The 23,837-nt window shown below is 51.3% G+C and overlaps 3 protein-coding genes and 1 long non-coding RNA gene across 14 annotated transcripts in view; 3 read left to right on the forward strand and 1 right to left on the reverse strand.

The window, feature by feature from the left end:
* Positions 1-12,119, forward strand: part of NPM2 (nucleophosmin/nucleoplasmin 2) — a 25,093-nt gene extending 12,974 nt beyond the window's left edge. For 2 of the 6 annotated variants that reach the window (XM_067039835.1, XM_059072498.2), the window contains 4 exons: positions 9,217-9,310; positions 10,098-10,273; positions 11,744-11,777; positions 11,892-12,119. In XM_067039835.1, coding sequence (XP_066895936.1) covers positions 9,217-9,310; positions 10,098-10,273; positions 11,744-11,755 — 282 coding nt within the window. In that variant the 3' untranslated portion in view covers positions 11,756-11,777; positions 11,892-12,119. Of the gene's footprint in view, positions 1-9,216; positions 9,311-10,097; positions 10,534-11,743; positions 11,778-11,891 lie in introns of those variants that run through there. The other 4 variants (XM_059072495.2, XM_067039834.1, XM_059072496.2 and 1 more) reach the window with 3 other exon arrangements.
* On the reverse strand, positions 8,629-23,513 carry LOC131761589 (uncharacterized). The gene is made up of 4 exons (XR_010841642.1): positions 23,218-23,513; positions 13,185-13,317; positions 9,500-9,588; positions 8,629-8,738 (listed from the first exon to the last, which is right to left on the reverse strand). It is a non-coding gene; the product is annotated as an uncharacterized lncRNA (long non-coding RNA).
* Positions 17,312-22,443, forward strand: FGF17 (fibroblast growth factor 17). 4 transcript variants are annotated; one of them, XM_059072499.2, is made up of 5 exons: positions 17,312-17,346; positions 17,518-17,554; positions 20,507-20,684; positions 20,921-21,027; positions 22,066-22,443. In XM_059072499.2, exons 1-5 carry the CDS (start codon positions 17,312-17,314, stop codon positions 22,357-22,359), a joined length of 651 nt encoding a protein of 216 aa, XP_058928482.1. In that variant the 3' UTR covers positions 22,360-22,443. The 4 variants fall into 4 exon arrangements, with proteins under 4 accessions (XP_058928482.1, XP_058928483.1, XP_066895938.1 ...); XM_059072500.2 differs by having other exon boundaries at positions 20,540-20,684; XM_067039837.1 differs by lacking the exon at positions 17,312-17,346 and having other exon boundaries at positions 17,492-17,554.
* DMTN (dematin actin binding protein) overlaps positions 23,069-23,837 on the forward strand; it is a 30,498-nt gene continuing 29,729 nt past the window's right edge. The window contains exon 1 of one of the 3 annotated variants that reach the window (XR_010841634.1): positions 23,069-23,336. The gene's annotated coding sequence lies outside the window, so the exon portion shown is untranslated. The remainder of the gene's footprint in view (positions 23,337-23,837) is intronic. The other 2 variants (XR_010841637.1, XR_010841638.1) reach the window with 2 other exon arrangements.

A 23,837-nucleotide genomic window follows, 5' to 3' on the forward strand; every position in this document is an offset into this window, starting at 1 on the left:
GTAAAGAACTCTAGATTGACTTTTTTTTCTTCCAACACTGAAAAAAATTTCTCCATTGTCTTCTAACTTGCATTATTTGGAGAAATCTTCTCACATCCTGTCTTCATTCCCCTGTATGTGATGTATTTTTTCCTCTGGCTGCTCTTAAGATTTTCTCCTTATAACTAGTTTTGAGCAATTTGATTATAAAATGCACTGGGGTTCACTGCATTTCTTAGATCTGTGGATTTACCATTTTTGTCAAATTTGGACATTTTTGGCCATTATTTCTTCAATCATTTTTTTCTGTTCCCCCTTCTCTCTCATCTCTATTGAGGAATCCAATTACATATATACTTGGCTCCTTAAAGTTGTCCCACAGTTCATTATGCTCTTTTTGTTTTGTTAAAGTATTTTTCCTCTGTGTATTCATCTTGGATAGTCTTTATTCAGTTTCATTATTCTTTTCTTCTGTAGTATCTAATTTGCTGTTAATCTCATCAGTATGTTTTCATCTTAGATATTGTCGTTTTCACCTCTACAAATTTCAAGTCTTCCGTGTCTCATTTTTGATCTTTCTTGAACATATGGAGTATAGTTTTAATGTTCTTTTCTACTAATTCTCATTTATGTCATTTCTGTTTCCGTTTTTATTGAATTTTCCCCTCTTCATTATGAGTTGTAGCTTCCTTGTTCTTTGTATGTCTGGTAATTATTTTTTTAATAAATTTATTTGTTTATTTATTTTTGGCTGCATTGGGTCTTCATTGCTGTGCGCAGGCTTTCTCTAGTTGCAGCAAGCAGGGGCTACTCTTCGTTGTGGTGAGTGGGCTCCTCATTGCTGCAGTGGCTTCTCTTGTGTGGAGCATGGGCTCTAGGTGCACAGGCTTCAGTAGTTGTGGCACACAGGCTCAGTAGTTGTGGCTCATGGGCTCTAGAGTGCAGGCTCAGTAGTTGTGGCACACGGGCTTAGTTGCTCCATGGCTTGTGGGATCTTCCCAGACCAGGGATCAAGCTCGTGTCCCCTGCATTGGCAGGCAGATTCTTAACCACTGTGCCACCAGGGAGGTCCTGTCTGGTAATGTTTGAGTGGATGCGAGACATGGATGCTGGATATTTTTATAGTTTTATAAGTATTCTTGAATTTTGTTCTGGGATGCAGTGAAGTTACTTAAATACCATTTGATCCTTTTGTGTCTTGTTTTTAAGCTTTGTTAGGCATTTAAGCTGAATTTAGTCTAATTTTGCCCCACTACTGTAGCAAGACCCTTCTTAGTACTCCAATAGATGCCCCATAAATTATGAGATTTTCTACTCTGTGAGCTCCAGACACCTTTAGGATGATTCTTTCTCCAGCCTCAGGTAGTTTCCTTGCATGGATGTTCTGATTACTACTTAACTGAATACTCAAGGGGGCCTTCTACAGATCTCTGGAGTGCTGTCTTTGCAGCTTTTTCCTCTCTTGTGAACTCTAGGTGCCTTGGCTTCCCTGGGTTCCAGTTCTATTTCCTAAACTCAGAGAGACCACTAGGCTTTGTCTGGGTTCCCCCTCCCTGCACTATCCAGGAAGTAAGCTTGGGCAACCATAGGGCTCATCTCATCTCTGTCCCATCTCTCAGAGATCACTGTTCTTCCTTGACTGGTATCCAGTGTCTTGAGAGCTGTTGTTTCCTACACAGGCATACCTGGTTTTTATGGTACTTCACAGATATTGCAGGGGTTTTGTTTGCTTGTTCGTTTGTTTTTGTTTTTTACAAATGAAGGTTTGTAGCAGCCCTGCATTGTCAGATGATGAATAGCATTTTTAGCAATAAAGTATTTTTAAATTAAGGCCTGTACATTTTTTAGACATAATGCTGTTGTACACTTAATAGAATACAGTACAGTGTAATTATATGCACGAGGAAACCAAAAATTTCATGTGACTAACTTTATTGTGATAATCGCTTTATTGCAGTAGTCTGGAGCTAAGCCTGCAATATCTTTGAGGTGTGCCTGTATTATAGTTTTTTAGTTTTGTCAAGCTGGAAAGTAAATTCAGTCCCTGTTACTTACTTGGCCTGAACCAAACATCTCCCAAGTCAATTATGATCATTTATATTTTTCTAGATATTGTTCATGCTATTTGCTAATCATATTTTTCATCATGACTCTATGTTATTATATTCCTCTTTTTAAAATTCCCAGTAGTGTTTATCATCTTTCCTTTTTCCCCTTCATTTCAATCACTGGATATTAGTCTTTTTCTTTTTTTCAAAGAAAAAGCTTTTGCTTTTGTTGATGTTTTCTATTGTTTCCTTATTTTTTATTTTATTAATTTCTCTGGTTATCTGATTTTCTGCTTTCTTTGTTCTTTTTTCTTACTTCCTAAGTTAGATATTTAGCCCATTCATGTTCTAGCTTATTTTTTCCAAGTAAGTTCTATTTATTTATTTGAATACTACACATTTCCCTCTGAAGATGTTTTTAAATGCATCCCTTAATTTGTGATTTGTGGTATTTTCACTTTATCTTAAATATTTTCTAATTTCCATTATGATTTCTTATTTGATGAATGAGTTACTTTGAATTTTTTAATTCCCAAAGGTATGGGTGGGTTGAGTCATCACCCTTTTTCTTAGTGTAATTGCAACAGAAAATATGGCGTGTGTGTGTGTGTGTGTGTGTGTGTGTGTGTGTGTGTGTATATATATATACATACCATATCAATTCTTTGGTATTTGTTGAGACTCAATTTGTGGCTTACTACATGGTAGTATTATAGGATTCTATGTGCGTCCATTAAATCAAGTGTATTAATTGTGTTCAAACCTATATATTTTTTGTCTCCTGATGTATCAATTAACAAAAGAAATGTGTTAAAATTTCCTGTTATGATTATGGATCTTCAGGTTCTTCTTATAATTTTGTTTACTTTATATGTTTATTTTTTAATTGAAAATCATTTTAGATAATTGTAGATTCACATGCAGCTGTAAGAAATAATACTGAGAGATCCCTGTATGTTTTGCCCAGTTTTCTCCAATGGTTAACATTTTGCAAAACTGTAATATAATATCAAAACCATGATATTGACATTGATACAATGCAGGGATCTGTTTATAGAATTTTATCACCTAAGTTCCTATATCCACCACCACAGCCAAGATACTGAACAGTTCCAACACCCCAGGGATCCCTCATGCTGCTGTTTTATAACCACATTCACCTCCCTCCTGCTCCCTCACCTCCCCCTAACCCCTGGCAACCACCAATCTGTCCTCCATTTCTAAAATTTGGTCATTGAAATAGAATCAGACATATGTAACTTTTTTGGAACTGGCTTTTTTTTCTCAGCATAATTCCCTGGAGATTCATTCATTTTACTGCTGACTGGTATTCTGTGGTATAGTTGTACCACAGTTCAACAATTCATCTGTGGAAAAACTGGGCTGATTCCCATCTGGGGCTCTTACAAATAAAGCTGCTATGAACATTTGTGTATAGGTTTTTCCGTAAGCTAAGTTTTCCTTTCTCCTGGGATAAATGTCCAGGAGTGCAATTGCTGGGCCATATGGGGGTGGTTACACATTTAGTTTCTTAAACTGCCAGACTGTTTTCTAAAGTGGCTGTACCATTTTACACTTCTATCAGCAATGCATAAGTGATCAAGCTTCTTTGCATCCTCATCGACATTTCATGTTGTCACTATCTCTTATTTTAGCCATTCTAATGTGTGTGTAGTGATGTCTCATTGTGCTTTTAGTTTGCATTTTCCTGATGGCTAATGATGTTGAACATGTTTTCATGCAGTTTTTGCCATATGTATGTTCAGTTAAATGTTCATGTCTTTTGCTCATTTTCTAATTGGATTGTTTTGTTACTGTTGAATTTTGCTAATTTTTTATATATTCTAGACATTAGTCCTTTGTCAAATGTATGGCTTGCAAATATTTTCTCCCCAGTTTATAACTTGTCTTTTCATCCTCTTCACATGAGCTTTTATTTTTATTTATTTATTTATTGGCTGTGTTGGGTCATTTCTTTGCAAGGGCTTTCTCTAGTTGTGGCGAGCAGGGGCCACTCTTCATCGCAGTGCGTGGGCCTCTCACTGTCGCAGCCTCTCATGTTGTGGAGCACAGGCTCCAGATGCGCAGGCTCAGGAGTTGTGGCTCATGGGCCCAGTTGCTCTGCAGCATGTGGGATCTTCCCAGACCAGGGCTCGAACCCGTGTCCCCTGCGTTGGCAGGTGGATTCTTAACCACTGCGCCACCAGGGAAGCCCCCACATGAGCTTTTATGGAAAAAAGTTTTTAATTTTGATGAGGTCCATTGTATTCTTCCTTTTATGACTTTTGATGTTAAGTCTAAGAACACATTGCCTAGTCTGAGATCAGGAAGGTTTTCTATGTTTTTTGTCCAAAAGTCTTATAGTTTTATGTTTTACACTTAAGTCAATGATCCATTTTGAGTTCACTGTTGTATAAGCTGTGAGGTTTAGGTGAAGGTTCATTTCTTTGCCTACGGACATCCAATTGCTCCAGCTCCATTTGTTGAAAAAGATTCCTCCATTTAATTGAGTTTGCACCTTTGTCAAAAATCAGTTGCAAGTATTTGTGTGTGTCTATTTCTAGGTCTTCTGTTCTGTCAATCTATGTGTGTATCCCTCTGATACCACACTGTCTTGATTACTGTGGCTATAGTTTTATGTATGTTCAGACTGTGTTGTTGATGCATATAATTTACAGGTTTAGCTTTCTTATAAAATTTTTACTTTTCTTGTATAACTGCAAATATCTTCCTTGTCTAACTTTTTTCATTATGTGGTGAGCTGCTTTATCCCTAAAATACTTATTGAATTAAAGCCTATATCATCTGATATTAATTTGTTTCCCAGATGTCCCTCAATCTCCATTATTCTTTTATTCTTTAGTAATGGAATTCATGACTTTTAGCTGGTCACAAGGCTACTGAGAATAAAAACTATATTCCCTCTAAGTTTGGCATAACCATGAAGTTCTGGCCAATGTGATGTAAGCAGAATGGGATCTACAACATCTGCAAAGTGTCCTTAAAGAGAGATCATGTGACCACTTTTGTCCCTTCCTGGAGTGTAGATGTGATGGCTAGAACAAGAGCAGCCATCCTGGGCGAGGTGGGAGCCGTGTATTGAGACTGGTAGAGCGACACGGTACAAAGAGCCTGGATCCCTGGTGATTGAGGAGTGGTATACCCACAACTTATGTGTGGACTTGGTTTATGTGACAAAGAAGTGAGCTTCTACCTGTGTAAGCCACTGTTATGGAGTTTTCTGTCACTTATTACCAAAGCTAATCCTAACAAACACTACTAGCTTCATTTTCTAGGGACTTTATTTTTTAAGAGCAGTTTTAGGTTTACAATAAAATCAAGAGGAAGTTACAGAGATTTCCCATATACCACCTACCCCTACACATACATAGCCTCCCCCATTATCAACATCACTCACCAGATAGTACAACTAGCTTCATTTTCGTTTTAGTCATGTGTAGCTGCTGTAACATAGACCCAACTACAGGGGCTTAAGATTTATTTCTGTCTTGCACAGAAGTCCAGAGATGGGCAGTCCAGAGCTGATGAGATGGCTCCATGGTCACCAAAGACCCAGTCTCCTCGTATCTTTCTCCTGTCTTTAGTGCAGACCTACTACCATCCTCAAGATTACCTTACAGTCCAGGAAGGCTGCTGCAGCTCCAGCCCTCACTTCTACAATTAATGTAATAGGAAAGAAGCAGCAAGGGAAGACCACAGGGACTTCTCTCAGTTCTCTGTCCACCTTTTAAGGAGTCTTCCCACAAGAACCGCCTTCCAAATTCTGCTTACAGCTCATTGATCTAGAAATTAGTAACATAGTCACAACTGCAAGGAAACTGAGGAATGCAGTTTTTGGCTATGTACGGTATTTCAGTAATATCAGGGTACTGTTATTATGGAAGGAAAGAACAGCTATTGGATAAGCAACTGGAAGCCTCTGCTGCACCTGATATGTGTATTTCCATCTCTTTACTCCAGCATTTCTCTGTCCTTATAAGGTTTCTTATAAGCAGTATGTAGCTAGACCTTGTTTTACTCTATCCAGCCACTATAGTCTGTATATATTGATTGTGACTTGCTAATATACTTGGATTTACTTGTAGCATGTACTTTGTGCTTCTATTTTCCTTGCCTTAAAAATTTTTTTTGTTTTTTCTTCTAGTTTTCCTGTCTTTTATTAGATTGATTAAAGTTTCTTTTCCCCTTTTCTCTTCTACAGGTTTAGAAGCTATAGAATCTCATTCTAATCTTTATTTGTTCTCTTTAATTTTTTAGCAGTCATGCATGGTCAAAGCCAAAAATTAATGTTTTCGGGCTTCCCTGGTGGTGCAGTGGTTGAGAGTCCGCCTGCCGATGCAGGGGATGAGGGTTCGTGCCCCGGTCCGGGAAGATCCCACATGCCGCGGAGCGGCTGATCCCGTGAGCCATGGCCGCTGAGCCTGCGCGTCCGGAGCCTGTGCTCCACAATGGGAGAGGCCACAGCAGTGAGAGGCCCACGTACCGCAAAAAAAAAAAAAAAAAAAGTTTTCTTCCTCCCAAACCAGGGGGTTCTAATTACTTTCATTTTAGCATACATATTGTCATCATGTAGCATTTTAGCTCCAACTTGTTTTAAACCAGCTCAACACTAGTCATGACTAGTGTTGTTTTATTTTACAGCAATGTTTACTTAGGTCTTTATTTATTTTTACCAATTTTTTTGCTCATCACTGCTTCTTGCACCTACTTCTTTTCAATTTAATTGCCATCTTTTTTAACATCCTTTTGTAGACCTGGGAGTAGTAAACTTACTTGGGCTTTGCTCAGAAATATCTTTTACCCTCATTCCTTCACAATAGTTTGGCTCTGTATATACTGCTAGGTAAGAGGTCTGATTCCTGACCTCTTTCTGATTCCTGATGTTGCTGTTGAAATCCTCAGTCTGCCTGGTTATTGTTCCTTTTTTGGAAATCTGTCCTCTCTGGTTGATTTTAAGCTCATCTCTTTGTTCTCATCTGTCATTTCACCATAGTATGTTTAGGTGTGGATTTATTTTTATGTATTTGTTCAGGGCTGAGGTTTCCTGCATATGAGGATCTGTCTTGGATCATTTCTGGAGAACTCTTGGTCGTTATCACTTGGAACACTGACTCCATTCTTTCCAGTCCCTACCTCTGATTGGATGCATGTTGGACCTTCTCACCTGTCCTCCACGTCCAGCTTCTCTCTCATATTTTGTTCATTTCTCTCTGTGCTTCATACTGGGTAATTTCTTCCCAGCACTTCTCCAATTTACTGATTCTTCCTTCAGCTGCTTCACTCTGCTTTTTAACCATTTGTTCGGTTTATTTCAGTGCTAATGTTTTTGATGTCTAGAAGCTGCCTTTGGTTCTTTTTATTTTTTGTAATATCTTGTTCTTATTTTGATCCTACTCATATTTATTTGATCTTCATCAAATATTTCATGTTGTTTAGGTTGTTATTCTCATCTCAGTTTCCTGGTTGTACATTTTGTTTCATTCTGCTGCCAGATTCTAGCAGGGTTGTTTCTTGTGTGTTTTGTAGTTTTAGGTGTAAGCTCCTCTTCCGGTTTGGTTTGGTTCTGTTTTCTGAAAGAATTCTGTGTGAAAAGAATTCAGAGTGTCCCTAGAGATCAGTTTTGTGTTTGCATCTGCCATTTGCCCCAGGAATATCACAAGCCTGGGATTTTATATAGATCTCTTGGCTTGGCAGTGCCCACTGAGTAAATTCAGACTTGCTATAAGTGAGAGGTACAACCACAGCTGTTAGCTTCTCACAGGAGACTCTGTTATCTCACCCACACGTTCTTGTTCCCCTCCTTTGATGGTGAGTCCTTCTAGGTAGATGGCTTAGGGTCCTTCAGTCCTCTCTCCTCAACCCTCACCATGGGGCTTTTTACTGAGTAGCCCTTTGAAGATCCCCTCCCCAAGGGTTTGTCTCCTGTCCACATGAGTGTCACAACCCAAAGTCCTTGCTGTTTTCAAGGACGTCCTCCCTTCAGCTGTGGCATCAGCCTCTGCACAGGCTCTCTTCTTTCTGATGCACAGGGACCCTTCTTTCTGTCTTACCATTCAACCAAGCAGTAAAAACATTGAATTACATTTTATCCAGCATTTCTAGGTGTTTGTGATCAGTTTTCACTTACCTGCTTCCTCTCTGAACCAGAAACTCTAAGTTAATCTCTCTAAGCCTCAGTTTCCTCCTCTGTAAAATAACAACGCCTCCTTTGTGGGCTTCCTGTGAAGATTTAAATGAGATAAATAAGGTAAAATGTGTAGCATGGGGCCTGGCACATGGTAAGAACTCAAGAAATTTAAGTATCATCATTGTTACTCTAGAAAATTTGCAAAGTTTGGAAAAGTATAAAGAAAATAAATGTGGTACTGTCCACTGAAAATTATGGTTAGCACTGTAATATATTTCTAACCTTTATTCCTATGAATATTGAATATTAACACATTACTTATAAGACAATAGGAAGACTGTAATACAACTTTGCATCTGCTTTTCTCATTTGATCAGTGCCTTAGTTGGCTTGGGCTGACATAACAAAATATCATGGAGTGAGTGGTTTAAACAACAGACATTTCTTTCTCACAGTTCTGGAGGCTAGAAGTCTGAGATCAGGGTGCCAGCACGGTCAGGTTTTGGTAAGGGCCCTCCTCCAGGCTTGCAGATGGCTACCTTCTTTTTGTGTCCTCACGTGGCCTAGAGAGAAAGCAAACTGTCTGGTCTCAGTCTTCTAAGGGCACTAATCCCATCACAAGGGCGCCACCCTCGTGACCTCATCTAACCCTAGTTAGGGTCCCAAAGGCTCCATCCCCAGATACCAGCACATTGGAGGTTAGGGGCTTCAACGTAAGAATTTGAGGGGACACAGTTCAGTCCATAGCTATCAGACTATTTAACAGCTGCCCCTCAGCTTGGAAGATCATCTGTGATCTTGGCAGGATGAGATTATCAGATCCATGTTCTTCTCCAACAGAGTCCACCTCAGCAGGAAGGTCCAGGGGGCTGAGAGTGCAGAGAGGTCCAGGGAAGCTCTGAAGCGTGTGTGGTTGAGGGGAGGAAATAAACTGAGTATTTCTGCCTGAGGCCAGCCCCCACCACCCCCTGGCCAGGTACCAGGCCCAAATGGCCTGTCCTCTCTACTCCTGCCCCTACCCCCTACCCCCTACCCCTGCAGGTCGTCCTGGCGGGATTGGAGCTTTCTCCTCCTGTCACGTTCCAGCTCCGGGCTGGCTCTGGACCCGTGTTCCTCTGTGGCCAGGAATGTTATGGTAAGTCCAAGCTTGGACCCAAGAAAGGTCTGCCAGTACAGTGCTCAGCACAGAGCCAAGGACATAATAGGTACTCAAACACTTGAGGGATTCTTGAATTATTACAGAAGATCCCCAAAGGCAACAGAATCACCAGCAGCCTGGACCAGAAGGCCACGGGCACGAGTCCTAGCCCCAGTTCTCCTTTACCTCTCCGCCACGTCCTCTGTGGGCTGCAGCCCTCCGGCCATAACACGCGGGTGGGGTTATACTTGGTTCCATCTTCAAGTGTATTCCTCCTAGTTGTGAGGAATAAATGGCATATTCAGAAAAAGCACTTAACATAACGCCTGGTACCAGAGCACACTCAAAACATTACCTGCTGTGAAGCATGTAGCTGTAGCAGTAACGTGGACCCTGGCAAGTCGCTGTGCTTTTGACTCTTTTGACAGCCCTTTAACTGCCTTCTTCTCTGTCCAGTGGTGCCTCTTGCATCAGGGTTCTCTCCTGCTCCAAACCCCGGGCAGGTTCCACCTGCCTCAGGATGAGGCCTGAGTTCCTCGGCTGCTGTGTCCCCACCTTCTCCCTCCTTCCCCTCACACTCTCCTTCCCGGTGCGCATTCCCCTCCGGCCAGGCCAGGGCTGCAGCTTACCACTTCACCTGCCCTCCTGCCATGGCCTCAGCCCTCACCGCACCCCCCCCAACACCAGCCGCACTTTGGGCAGGTAGATCTGGGAAGGGGAGCCTGGCAGACACCCTCGGGCTCAGAGGCCCTGCCTCCCTCCCACACCATTGCTGACACTTCAGACCAATCCTGGGAGGAAGAGGAGGGGGAGGAGGAGGACCTGGAGGAAGAGGAGGAAGAAGAGGAGGAAGAGGAAGAAGATGATGATGACGAAGACATAGATGTGTCCCTGGAGAAGGAGACCCCTGTCAAACAAGTCAAGAGGCTGGCGCCCCAGAAGCACACAAGCGTTGCCAAGGTGAGGGAGGGACTCCCCCCCCTGCAAAGGCTCCTCAGAAACCTGGACCAGGCCTCCCCAGTTGAGTGCGCTGAGGCCCAGGGCAACACCTGCCAGGTGCCCGGCGGGAGTCTGCTCTGCCCCTGGGCCTTGCCAGAACTCCCAATAATGCTTGTGTTTGGTTTCCAGAAAAAAAAGGTGGAAAAAGAGGAGGTGGCAGTGAGGTAACTCTTTCCATCTATTCAATTAGCCAAAATCTTTTAGTTGAGGTACATCGTGCTTGGAAGAGGATGATGCACATGTGTGTGCAGGTGTGTAGTACACGGAGACACAGGTGCACAGGTGCACAGGTGTGCTGCCACTGTCGGTTGGCACAGTCTTTTTGAAAAGCATTTAACAGTTCTTATCTTCTGACTTTATCCCACTTATGGCAGTTCCTTCCAAAGAATCCCATCCAAGATATGAGGGAAATATATGCACTTATAATGCACTTATCACTGCATTATTCAAATAATAGTATAAAATGGAAGCATTGTAAATGTTCATCAATATACAGTTGCTTAAACTATGTCACGTCTTCTCAGTGGCATGTGACATAATGCCCATGAAGAATATAGCAAACTGGAAAGTGTTTCTAGAATTCAAAGAGCAGGATATTAAATTATTTTCATTTTAATATTTATTTATTTAATTTTTGGCTGCATCGGGTCTTAGTTGCCAGCGCGCGGGATCTTGGTTGGGATCTCCGTTGAGGTGCGCAGGCGCACTAGGTGTGGCCCGTGTGCTCAGTAGTTGCCGCGCACAGGCTTACTTAGCCCACGGCATGTGGGATCTTAGCTCCCCGACCAGGGATCACGTCCCCTGCATTGGAAGGTGGATTCTTAACCACTGGACCACCAGGGAAGTCCCAAATTATTTTCATTTTATTTCACAAACAAAAAAGTTCTGAAAGGAAACAAAATGTTAATATTAGTAGGAAGTTAAAAAAAATTATAGGCAATTTATTCTCTATTTGCTATATTTTGTGCAATGTGGTTAACATTACTTTTATGATAAGAAACATTTGTTTCTTATACACAAATAAAGGGAAGCAGATAGAAGCTTAAGAAGAAAAAACATCTTGTTTAAAAAGAGAGAGTCAGGGACTTCCCTGGAGGTCCAGTGGTTAAGGCTCTGGGCTTCCACTGCAGGGGCCACGTGTTCAATCCCTGGTGGGCGAACTAAGATCCCACATGCCGCGTGGTGCGGCCAATAAATAGATAAATAATTTTAATTAAAAAACTTTAAAATTAACAAAATAAAAGAGTGGTCCCTGGCAGGTGACAGGTGGAGAGGCAAACCTCTCCAGGTCACAGCCCCCTGCTTCCCAGAAGTGCCCAGGGCCCAGCTCTGCAGCCTGGGCACTAGTAGGAGGGCCCGGGGCTACTGACATCAGACTGAGCTCTCTCTTTCCCACATCCTCACTCCTTGCCCAACCCCACCCTGTTCCAGATACCATCCTAAAGACAGGAGCCCTGTGGGAAAGGTGAGTACTGATAAGGGGCTGGTTCTCCTGGGAGCTGGGGGAGGAGGGATGTTCTCTGGGAAGGTGCAAGGATGGGGAGCGGGTGGGACACTGGAGCAACCCCTTCTCTTACAGGCCAAAACCACACCCAGACCTAAAAAGCCAGGATTCAAGAAATGAGGAGCCAGGAGTGGCCTGGCCGCAGTGACCGAGGGAGGGCCCGTGAGACCACCGTGCCGAGTCTGAATGTGATGGACGTGTTGGGGGCAACACAAGAGCTCCTCACCCCAACTCTCGGTTGCAGCAGGACCTGGAGGGAAGAGCCCCGACCTCAGACCCACAATAAAGTTTGCTTTGCTAGGACCTTGTTGCAGCTGTCTCTCCCTTCCCCAGGAGCTGTCCTTGCCGGCTGCAGTGAGCCCGTGAGCCCGGCAGAGGGCAGCCGTGTGCCAGCACACCCTGGCCTGCCTGCCAGCCAGCTGTGTTCTGCTCTTTATCTCCCTCTCCTCCCCGCCACCATCCCCAGCTTTGGGGGAAGGACCAAGTGTCTCAGCCCCTTTCCCAGCTTCGACCTTCAGCCCTCAGGCCTGAGGGAGGGAGCTAGAGCTGGGGTGGGTCTTCCTGCGTCCACACTCCCTTCTGTCAGGGCCTGGCTCTCCAGATATGGAACTGAAGGGTGACAGCTGCCCGCCGCCCCTACCAGGAAGGGACCAGCCTGAGGGTCTGCATCTCAAGGGCCAGGCCTAGTCCTGCTCTCCCAGGCTTGCGTCCTGTTAGGGGTGAGCTGCTCACAGGGGCCTCACTGGTGTGATCTGTGTCAGGCAGGAGCCCAGAGGCCTGCACCTTCAAGGAAACCTCCCAAGTGGGGAGACAGGCAGGGTTCCTGGAAGCTATAAAGTGTCTCTTCCAGGAGGTGGGCAGGTGAACACTTTCAACTCCTGGGCTAGCGTTCCCCAAGGGCAGCAGTCAGAGCCACAGGAACGGGGTTCAGTAAATTGTTGGGGTGAGGCCAACAGAGGATTGGAAGGGGGGTGAATTGACCCATCGCCTGGCTCTGGCCTTCTGCCCCCTCCCAGCCTGCAGAGCCACTTTGAAGCCGGGTTCACCCACCTCGGGGTCCACTTGCAGGGCCTCTGCTGGGCTTCTCCCTGCCTCTAACCAGCACCCCCATTGGCCACGCCTGAAGTGGGCCAGTGGGGAACTGGCCCTGCCCTCTCAGGACCCCCAGATGTGGGTCCTAGAAAGTTGGAGGTCTCTGAACACCAAGGGAAGGGCAGCAGGCAGGCTCGAGTCTCCCCATTCAGCTTCTCTTGATGCCAGAAGAGGTAGAGGAGGGCACGGCTGGCGTTGTTGCTTCTGCTTTCTACACCCCACAAGGCAGATGTGGGCTTTATCCCACCCTCTATCAAAGGAGAACATGCTACTGACCTCAGTCACCCAGAGTGACAAGGGACATCAGTTCAGATCTGGTTCCAGGTAGGCAGCTGACATTGACCATGGCCTCATGCCACCGCGATACAAGGTGGGCAAGAGAAAGTCCTCCCTTCAAGTCGCCTACAGTCTAGTAGAAACACAGGAGCCAACAACATAATTTCAGTTACTGTCCAGCGTTTTGGAGGAAGTAAAACAGGCTAATTTCCAGGGTGGGGAAGTGCTGGTGGGTTTTTTTTTGGGGGGGGGTGGTTTGGCTACAACACATGGCTTGTGGGATCTTAGTTCCCCAATCAGGGATCAAACCCACACCCCCAGCAGTGGAAGTGCAGAGTCCTAACCACTGGACCCCCAGGGAAGTCCTGGGAAGTACTGTTTAGTTGGATCTGAGAAGGTCCTTCAGAGGAGACAATTGACAAAAAGGGAGTGGTGGCTACATGTGGAGCTGGCAGAAGGACATTCCTAGGAGCAGGAACAGGGGGTGCAAAGGGCCTGAGGCAGAACAAGCACAGAGGTTTGGACAGAAAGAAGGCTGATGTGATTGAAGTGATAACGCTGTGAGCTGGGTGCTGCTCTAAGTGCCTTCCATGGATTCACACCTTTAATCCTCACAACCATGCCTAGAGGGGGTGTTATTAGCCCCATTTCTCAGATGTGGGAAAGTGAGGCACAGAGAGGTTAAACAAATTGTCCCCCAAGGTCACACAGCCAGGATTCACACCCACGTAGTCTGGCATCAGGGCCCTGTTCTTAACCACTCTGTGGGTGAGAGGGGGACGTGGAAGTTTGAGGGTGCCAGGAAGCCTCAAACTGAGAGTGGGAGTTAGAATTGAGTCCACAGTATAACTGGAGCCCAGGAGGGGCAGCTCCCGAGCCAAGTCATAGCAAAGCCTGTGCTGTCGCAGGTACTTCTCCGCTCCACCAGCCCCAGGCAAGTGCCCCTGTTCTCTGGCTCCGCAGCAGGACCGCACAGAAGGGTGCTCAACAGCTAGACGTCGGACAATTTGATTTCCACGTGCCGGCAGGCGGTGGGGATCAGGTAGCAAAGATTGGGGGGGGGTCTGTCCGCATCGCTACAGCGCTCTTTGCCCTTCACCCTTCCCCAGCCCTAGCCCTTCTGTCAACAGGAAAAGGGTGGGCTGGGGTCAAAGCAGGTGGTGACAAGTGGCCGGCATGCAGGTGGACTCTGGGTCTGCACAAGCTGGGCTGCTAGGAGCAGGCGTGAGACGCCCCCTTGGTGGGGGGGGGGTGTTGAACTTGGCACTGTGGGATGGGATTAACCCCCACGGCCTTGGCTACTCTTCACTCCCCTTATCACCTCCTGCCACCCCCGCCCATAAATGGTAATGAACCCTACCCTCCTCCCCCCACCGCCCCCCTCCCCCCGCTCCCAGGCCTCTCTGGTGAGGAGAGAAAGTCAAAGTTTAGGCAAACTGAGGCTGGACCACGTAAGAGGGTCTCTGCCCCTCTCCCTCGTTCTTGTGGCACTTGACACTTTTCAGGAAGTGTCCTTCCTCTCAGTTGACAAGATGGCAGTTTTGGCAGCATCGGTAGTGGCCATTTCCTTTTTATAAATTAGGAAGCTGAGACCAGAGAGGTGAAGGGACTTGCCACAGCTCACATAGCCTGTAAGGGCCAGGCCCCACCTGGGGCCCACCACCGGCCTTCCCATGGGGTAAAGGAGCAAACAGAGCCAGAAAGCCAGGCCTGCAGGTGCAGAATGGGAAGGGACAAAGGGCAGAAAGGCTACCCAGCTGTGCCCCAGAGCCCCCTGGCACCAGCCCCCTGTCTGAGCCCCAAGGCCAAGCTTGACTGTGGGCATCTGTTACCATGGAGACCCAGGCTGGGCTGGGGGCTGGCCAGTGACAGCAGGCCCTTCCCCCACTGATAGGAACCAGGTTCTCGGGCTCAGAGACCTTGGGCCCAGATGGAACTCCCCATACCTGCCTCTCCTCACTGCCTTCCGTCCCCCAGCTGACCCCTCCACCCCTGAACCCCAAGCCTGAGCTGTCTCCTCCATGCCTCTCTGCTCTTACCTGTGACTCCTGGGGATTGAGGTCCGGAGCAGATAGCTTTTAACACCCTACCGGGGAGCTAGGAGCTGGTGAGCACGTGGGCATGAGGACAAGGTCTTCCCAGAGAAGAGAGACAGAACCAGCACCGATCACAGTGGAGAGGTAGATTCCAGATATTTCCACGGAAGAGGGAGCGTTCAAATGGGGCCCCAAACGGTGGTGCAAATGTGGAAAATGGAAATGATCAGGAGGATCATTGGTACCTTGTTCCAACTCTGCTGCTAACTAGCTGTGAGACCCTCTCTGGACCTCATTGGTGAATGAGGAGGCTGGACCAGAGGAAGAATCTCTAAGATTCCCTTCCAGTTTTGACATTCTTTCCAACTGATTCCAACCCGAGACACCCCTAGTTACAAAGGTCGGGCCGGAGCCAACACTGCATTCCCCAGGCCAGCTCAGGCTCAACTCACCCTTGAGCCCCCAGCGGGGCACCTGGGGCGGAGCTGGGAGCCAAGTGTGGAGCTTGACCGCCCGGCTGGAGGTGTCCCTGCTTGTCGGGCGGCGGCGGCAGCGGGTGGGGAGGGGTGGCAGACAACTTTGTGGATTGATCTAGCTCAGGAAGGTGAGAAGGAGGCCTGGAGGTGAGAGTTTCGCCCTCCCACTCATCTCTTTAGGTAAATAAATCCACAGCCAGCATTTCCCCTTCTCTTCCCATCCTGGAGGCACTGAGACCTCCAGGGAGCTCAGAGCTGAGGTGTGAGGTTCCCTCACACCTAAGCACTAGCCCCCTTCCACAGTCACCATCAGCCACCTTCTGCGGGGAAGGAACCACGCAGAGTCCCTGGTCATCAGCTTCCAGGACCAGGAATATCGGGACATCATGGGTGGGCGCTATGCTGGGCCCGGCAGGCGTGGGCACAGTAGAAGGAATCTGTGTGGGAGAGAAAGAGCATGGACTTTGGAAACCTGGCTACGCCATTCACTAGCTGGGTGATCCGAGCAAACAACCTACCGGTGTGCCTCAGTTTCCTCCTCTGCAGAATGGGGTGATACCTGGTGTGGTACAGAGCAGCATGACCGGAGGTTAGAAAAAGAGGCCGCTGGGCACTTCATCCCAGACCGCTGCTGAGGGGGCGCAGGGAGGTTCTAGGGATGGCTGCTGTAGTGGGGGGATGACAAGTGAGGCCCAGAACATATGGCTTTGACTTCTGCCTCAGTGCGGCCATCTCACTGGGTCCTCCAACATCCCGAGGCACTACGGCGCCCATCTCTCAGAGGAAACTGCCAAGGCCCAGAGGAAGCGGCTGGTGCCAATGCACCCGCTCTCCTCGACGCCATGGGGTCCTTCTACAGCCCCACCTGCACCTGCCTCCCTACCCCTGGTCCCCAAGCTGTGGCACCCACTGTTTGCTGCCCCGTCGGGACAGCCTTAACCCCTCCTTCCTGCTGGCCGGACAGCAGACAGGGGGAGCAAGGGATGACAGAGGCAGTGGAAGCTACGCTCCTAGCCAAGCCCACCTCCTGCCCCCTGGAGGGAGGCTCCTCCTTTTAAGGCTGCTGCTGGGAATTTCCACCCCCAGACCCAGACCCAGCGACCCCAGGCCTGGAATGATACCTGCAGCTCACCCTTGGGGAGGTGGGACAGGAGAAGCTTGCCCTGAGAGGGGAGGAGGGGCCCTGCCGTCGGGGTCCGTGAGGGTCAGTAAGAACGCAGGAGCCAGCCTCTGGTCTAGAAGCCTCCAGCAGCTCCATCCTCTGCGCTGGGGCAGCCCAGAGAGAGGCTGACAGCACACCCCCACCGGACCCCCGGCCAGCAGCTGCCTTGCAGTCTCACTGGCCAGGAAGGTGGACTCCTCACACCTCAGTCTCCCAATTACGCCCTCCTCCCCCCTCACCCTCCTCCCTTCTCTCCTCTCTCCTCCTCCTCCTCCTCCTCCTCCTCCTCCTCCTCCTCCTCCTCCTCCTCCTCTGCTCTCTCTCCTCTCCCCACTGAAAACCTGTGGCTTGGAGAGACCTTGGCTTCTCTGGAACTCTGCCCCCAGGGACTGCCCACATCTGCTCCTGACTTTGGGGGCAGGAGGGCAACGGCCCCAAGAAATCTCTCCGGCGATGGGAGCCGCCCGCCTGCTGCCCAACCTCACGCTGTAAGTGCGCTGCCGCTGGGACTGCCGCCTTGTTGCCATTTCCAGCCTCGGGGGCAGACCCAATCCTCCCGGGACTCGCACACGGACCGCGTGGGGCAGGGGTGGGTGCCTGTCGCGCCCCGGGGCTGGCTGCTGGCACCCACCCCCGGGCCCGCCTCGTCTCCCACACAGGTGCCTGCAGATGCTGATTCTCTGCTGTCAAACTCAGGTAGGCGGGCGCCCCCCACTAGCTTTTCCCCGTTTCTCCCGCCCTACCGATGGGGGCGGTCAGTCTCCTTTCGGTGGACAGAGGCAGATCCTGGCCTCTCCCTGGGTCCAGAAGACTCTGAGGTTTGGGGGGGGGGGCGGGAATGGGGTAGGAGAAGGGGCTACAGCAGATTGGGGGATTGATGGAAGTTTTTATTTCAGCCCTCCTCCTGACACCCCTCCCGTGTTGCCCTGGGGTCTCTTCTGCTCCCTCCATCCCTCCACACCGTGTTCCCCCCAAGGCTAAGCGCATGGGGCAGCCAAGCCTGAGGGATGGAGCCCGGGAGTGGTCGGAAGAGGGCGGAGGTGATGGCTCAGGTGAGGCTTGTACTTGCGAGTACCTGAAAGGACAGGTTTCCACGCAAAACCGCCTGTCTGTTCCACTCACCACCCCACTCCCAGCAACACGGAGGTCCTGTGGGTCGCGGTCCTGGGTGATCGCGTGGGCAGTCAGAGAGCCCAGCCAGGGTGGGCGACTCCTTACCTACAGGGCAATGAGGTCAAGCCCAAAGAGGTTTGTATGGGATGAGATTCAGGGTTTGCTTCTCCACACCCCCCACCCCAAGTCAGCGCCCGCCCCCCCCCCGCCCCAGCCTCAGCCCCCTATGTGAGGCTCGGTCCCTTTTTGTGATCCTCCATAAAAGTGCAGCTATTAAAATGCACTGGTCCAGAACCGCTCTGGGGAGAGATCCCTTGGCTTTCCCAGGCCAGAGGCCCGCTTCTCTTCATATCCAGTGGGGACTTTTTTTGAAGGTAAATGCCTTTTCTCTGGGAGAGGGAAAGGGGCTGCCTTTGAAGCAGTGGGGGGGTGGGAGGGAGAGAGAGAGAGACAACCCCCCCCCCTTTCCTTCCCCCTTTTGCTCTAGCCCCCGTTCCAGGCCTTTTGCTTCACACATCCAGGGAGAGCAAGAAGAAAGCCCCCAGCCTGGCCGGGAGGGGTCTGGGGGTGGGCCCAACCTGTTCTGGAGGGGGAATTAGCACAATGGTGTGGCTGGCTGGCGTTTATGGCCTGGCTGAGGCCCCATTCAGGACCCGGGGAAGGTGGCAAAGCTGTCCTTTCCCCCTTGAAGTGCCCCCTTGCCCCCCTCGGAGGGGGGGCCAGCAGGCCGGACCGCAGCCATGCTTGAGGGGCTGTCTGACAAGCAGCTGTCTGCGGCAGTGGAAGGGGAGGTCCCCCTGCAGCGGGAACATGAAAGGGACAGGCAAGGTCCCGCGGGGAGAGCGACTTGTGGGCTGTGGGCTGTGGGGGGGCGTGGGACTGCTTTTGTGCGGGGCTTGAAGGGGGACGAGTAGAGGAGGGGGCTTCGGGGGGGCCTCTCTGCTCCCGACCTGGAACAGACAGCCAGAAGGAGGCTGCCCGCCAAGAGGGGCGGAGGGCCTGAACCTGGGCCAGGAGGCTCAGGGGGCTGGGGACAGGCCGGACCCCTCCCCCTGGCAGGGAGGCAGGTCCCCCACCCAAAATGCTGGCCTCGGGTTTTCCCAGGGTGGGATGTGGGGTGGGCAGACCCTGCCCTCATAGGCTGGGAACCCTGGCTGTGGATGAGCTGGGGGTCGGACCTGGGCAGTGACACCCGGGAAGGGTTAACCCTGAGCAGGTTCTGCTGACATCCTGGAGCTGCTCCCTCACCTCCCCCCTCCTCAAAGCTGATACTTCCCACCCCTCCCTCCAGGAGAGAGAGGCCCCTCACAGATGCTGGTTCTGGGTCTAGCTCTGTCCAGACGGTTGCGATTGGGCCTAGGATAAAGGCGGACTTAGGGATTTGGGGCAGGGAAAGGCTGTCCCAGCACAGGCCAGCAGGATCCAGGTGGAGAGAGAAACTTTTTAGTGCTAGAGCTGAGGCTGTCACCGGCAGCTAGGAAACGTCATCCTGGTTTGCACCTTGCTGGAGAGAGAGGGCAGGAAGTGGTCTGTTTCTCTCCTACTCAGCACTGCAGATGGGTAAGGAGACACCAGGCCTGGAGAAGGTACTCGCCCTGGCTTTGTGTGCGGGTTGAAACGTTTCCTCTCCACTCCCCAGGAAGCAGTGGGCGGTAGCATCACCCCCGACGGGCCACTGTTACACTGTGGCACGTGCAGATGGCCTCACAGGGCAGCCATTGGGCCACCACTGAGGGCACCTCTCACCACCGCCTCCACCGCCCTCTGCTAAGGAGGTGCCTCACCCCTAGAGGGGGAGGGACGCTGGAAGGGGCACTGGCTTCTCTGAGGGCCCTGAGCACCCAGGGGGAACGGCAGGGGAGATGGGCGTGAGCTCAGGAGTCCTTGGTTAGTGCTATAAAGAAATGCTTCCAGGGGCCCTGCAGGAACCTACAGAGAAGGGTCTTAAGAGCCCCCAAAAAGGTCTCCAGCCACTCTAACAGACCAGCTGCTGTGTGTGCACGTATGTGGGTACGTGAGTGTGCACGTGTGTGTGTGCATGTGCTGGGCGTGGGCTCCTTCGAGGCCAGTGCGGAGGACTGGGGAGACATCTGGTCACCCTGGCTAACAGAGCCAAGCCCCTGGAGTTTTGGAGAGGAGACAAGCTCCCGTCCTAGAGGCAGGACAGGCGTCTGTCACTAATCAGCTGTGCGGCCCTGTGCACTTCCTCCCTAGGCCATGGGGATTAGATACCAGCAGCTTGAATGTTCCTTCCAGCTCCCAGAGTCGTGATTCCAGGCCTGAGCTGTATCACCAAGTGTCCCCTGAGCTGGGCAGCTACCAGTCCTGTGCTCCAGGGCAGACAAAGAGCCAAGTCACGATGACTGGCTCACACACTGGCCTGGGAAGGTCATGGCCAGATGCCCCCTGCACCTCTACTTCTCAGGGCAAATGACCTGCCCTACCACACTTGCCTCCGCACCCCTCCCCTGGATGGACCTGCGGTGGTGTCACCCAAAGCAAATTGACGCTATTTTTCCCTTGGTAACCGCAAAGGGGGAGAATCACCCGTCTCCTAATTTTAACCAGTACGTGAGGGACCAGGGTGCCATGACAGACCAGCTGAGCCGGCGGCAGATCCGCGAGTACCAGCTCTACAGCCGGACCAGCGGCAAGCACGTGCAGGTCACTGGGCGTCGCATCTCCGCCACCGCTGAGGACGGCAACAAGTTTGGTGAGGCCCAGCCCTCACCGGAGGCCACCCACACCCCTGCCCAGCCTTGCCTGGTCCATCCCCAGATGGGTCAGGGTGGAGGCTGCAGGGGGAGAGCAGGGAGAAGCCTCTAGGAGGAGAGGCCCCGAGGGCCCCCCACCTGAATTCAGAGGGCAGGCTGGTAGGGGTTCCCTGCACACCCCTGGGCCAGCAGCCCCGAGGGACAGAGGTCTTTCTCCCCCGCCCCCCTCCCCCAGCCAAGCTCATAGTGGAGACAGACACCTTCGGAAGCCGGGTGCGCATCAAGGGAGCTGAGAGCGAGAAATACATCTGTATGAACAAGAGGGGCAAGCTCATCGGGAAGGTGAGGCCTGGAGGGCAGAGAGTGAATCCGTCTTCCCGGGGAGGGGGGGGGTTCGGGGCATGCAGGGCCCCAACAGCAAGCAAGCATCCCACCGCCCTCTGCTGGGCCGCACCCAGGGCTCTGACTTCTCTTGCTCTCACCCCACCACTCGGCCTCTCTCTGGTCTCTCCAGTCCCTGTGGGTCTAGAAGCCCTCTGAATCCTTGGCTCTGATGTATGAGGTACTTTTCCAACATCAATGAGGAAGAATTTTAGCACCTACATCATGTCACAGCCTCCGTGTTGAAGGCTAAGGGCTGATCAGGGTTGAGAGGCCAGAAGCCACGCCCCCTCAGGTCAGTGGGGTCCCCGGGCTCCAAGTAACAAGATTCGTGCTAACTGCCTGCTAGTGTAACCACTAGTTACACTCTTTACAATGGTGGGTCCAGAGTTGCTGTGCAGGGAGAATTCCATTTCCTTTGGCATCAGCCAGTCCTGGCTTCTGATTCTGGCTGTTTTCAAATATTTGCTTATTTTTGTCAAGTCTCAGGCTTCTCATCTGTAAAATGGGCACGGTGTCAAGATTATCTATAGAGCCAGATGAGTGGCTGCCTGGCTCTTTACACAGTTGGTGTTCTACAAACGTTTTCCCCTTCTTTCCATCAGACTGTCACGTCCCTCTCCTCCACCCAGCAACACCATTCACGCAGACCAAGGAACGTTCTCGTATATACGAGTGCCCACTGGGTATGCACTGAACTGCACAGTTACCTTGATCTTTATGAAACAGCTGGGTAAACTGAGGCTCAGCCTGGCTAAATACCTTGCTCAAGTGGTACAACCTCCAAATGACAAGGCTGTATTTAAGTTCAGATCTGACTCCAACAAAGCTTGTTCCTTGCCCCCTCCTTTGCCTCTCCAACAAGGGTGCCCGTCTCACCGGGCTGGAATTCTTGGCCTCACAGCCCCTGTCGCTCCCTCCTCGATCCTACAACATAGGTCCATGAGGCAGACTAGCCAGCCAGGGTAGGCGGACAAACTCCCCTTCCTTCCCCTGCAGCCCAGCGGGAAGAGCAAAGACTGCGTGTTCACAGAGATCGTGCTGGAGAACAACTACACAGCCTTCCAGAATGCACGGCACGAGGGCTGGTTTATGGCCTTCACGCGGCAGGGCCGGCCCCGCCAGGCCTCCCGCAGCCGCCAGAACCAGCGAGAGGCTCACTTCATCAAGCGCCTCTACCAGGGCCAGCTGCCCTTCCCCAACCATGCCGAGAGGCAGAAGCAGTTCGAGTTTGTGGGCTCAGCCCCCACCCGCCGGACCAAGCGCACTCGGAGGCCACAGCCCCTGACATAGTCAGGGACCCCTCCCCGGGGGGGGGCAGCCGCCCCTCACTCACGGGCCTTCCCATCCCCTTCCCTTCCTAATCCAAAGACGGGGCTGGGGTGGAGGCAGGGGAGCCAGAGCCCCCAAGGAGGATGCTAAGGACCACCGAGCATCAGAGCCCCCCCCCAAAGGCGGAGGACTGCCACTAGCCAGGGCTGGCTCCTCAGGGCCCCACCCTGGCGTGACCCCCTGGGGGCGGGGCAGGCCCCCCAGAAGGGGAAGGTAGAATAACCCGAGGTCAGGCTCCCCTGAACCGAGTGGGAAAAGCCAGCGGATTCACGGCTCTGCAGACACGGTCTGGAGTTGGCTCTCCTCGAACTCTGCTGCCCCTGTCTCCCTCAGTCTGCCCCCCAGCCTCCACATTCCTCCTGGCCAGACTGTAGGAAGGGACTTTTGTTTTGGTTTCAGGAAAAAAAAGAGGGAGAAAAAAAATAAAAAAGAGGGCCGGCCATTCTTCACATTCCACTACCCAGGCCTGCACCCTCTCCCCCAACTCCCAGCCCCGGAATAAAACCATTTTCCTGCAAACGGGTTATCTGAAGGGGGGGGGGGCGGGGTGGGAACAACTGCAAAGATGAACTGGGGGCAAACTTGCTCCTCCGAGAGAAGAGGAGGCCGGCGCGCAGGCCCGGGGGTGGCGCGGCAGGTGGAGGCCAGGCCGGGCCCCGCACGTCCCCGCGGGGGCAGGGGACAAGGGGGCAGGAACAGCGGCAAGGGATATGGCCCGGCAGGCCCCGCACCTCCGCCCCGCGGGAGGCTGGCGGCCCGGGGCGCGCCCCTCCTCCGCGGGCTCAGGTTTCCTGGCTGGCACCGCGCGTCCCGTGCTACCTGCTGGGGCGCAGAAACCCCAATCCTGGGGCCGGTCCGAGCCTCCGGGGCCGGGGCCGCTGGCCGGGCGGCCGCGGGCGCTGCAGCCTTCTCGCCGGGAGCCAGATTACTTTTTTCCGGTGAGGAGGTCGGGTGGGGGAGGAGGCGCGGACGGGCGGAAGCGGAGGGAGGGCGAGACCGCGTACAGTGCGCCCAGGTGCCCGCGGGGGGCGGGGCGGGGGCCACACCTGGGGGGACTAGGCGATTAGAGGCGGCGGCACGGGGCGTGGGGGCGGGCAGGGGGGAGGGGCAATCCTCTTCCCTCCCCCTCCCCCTCCCCGCCCAGCGCTCCTCTGGGGGGCTTTCCGGACGGCTCCAGGTGCGCATTTGGGCAGTGGAACTAAGAGGCCGTAAAACCCGCCTCTTTCCTTCTTTGCCACGGCTTTTAATTTTGTCCACTGGGGAGGCCCTTCCAAGCAGCGCCCCTCCTCTGCTCTTCACGGGGGACACCTCACTGAGCCCACTCTTCTGCGGAAGGACCCCCAGCCTCAGTTTCCCCTCCCTCCTCTTTCTGAGAAAATGTTGGGGAGGGGGATTTTGGAGTGAGAAGGAGGATGAACGACATCTCTTCTCCCCACTTC

Source organism: Kogia breviceps, chromosome 8 (assembly GCF_026419965.1).
Source record: "Kogia breviceps isolate mKogBre1 chromosome 8, mKogBre1 haplotype 1, whole genome shotgun sequence".
NCBI classification, from domain to species: domain Eukaryota; kingdom Metazoa; phylum Chordata; class Mammalia; order Artiodactyla; family Physeteridae; genus Kogia; species Kogia breviceps.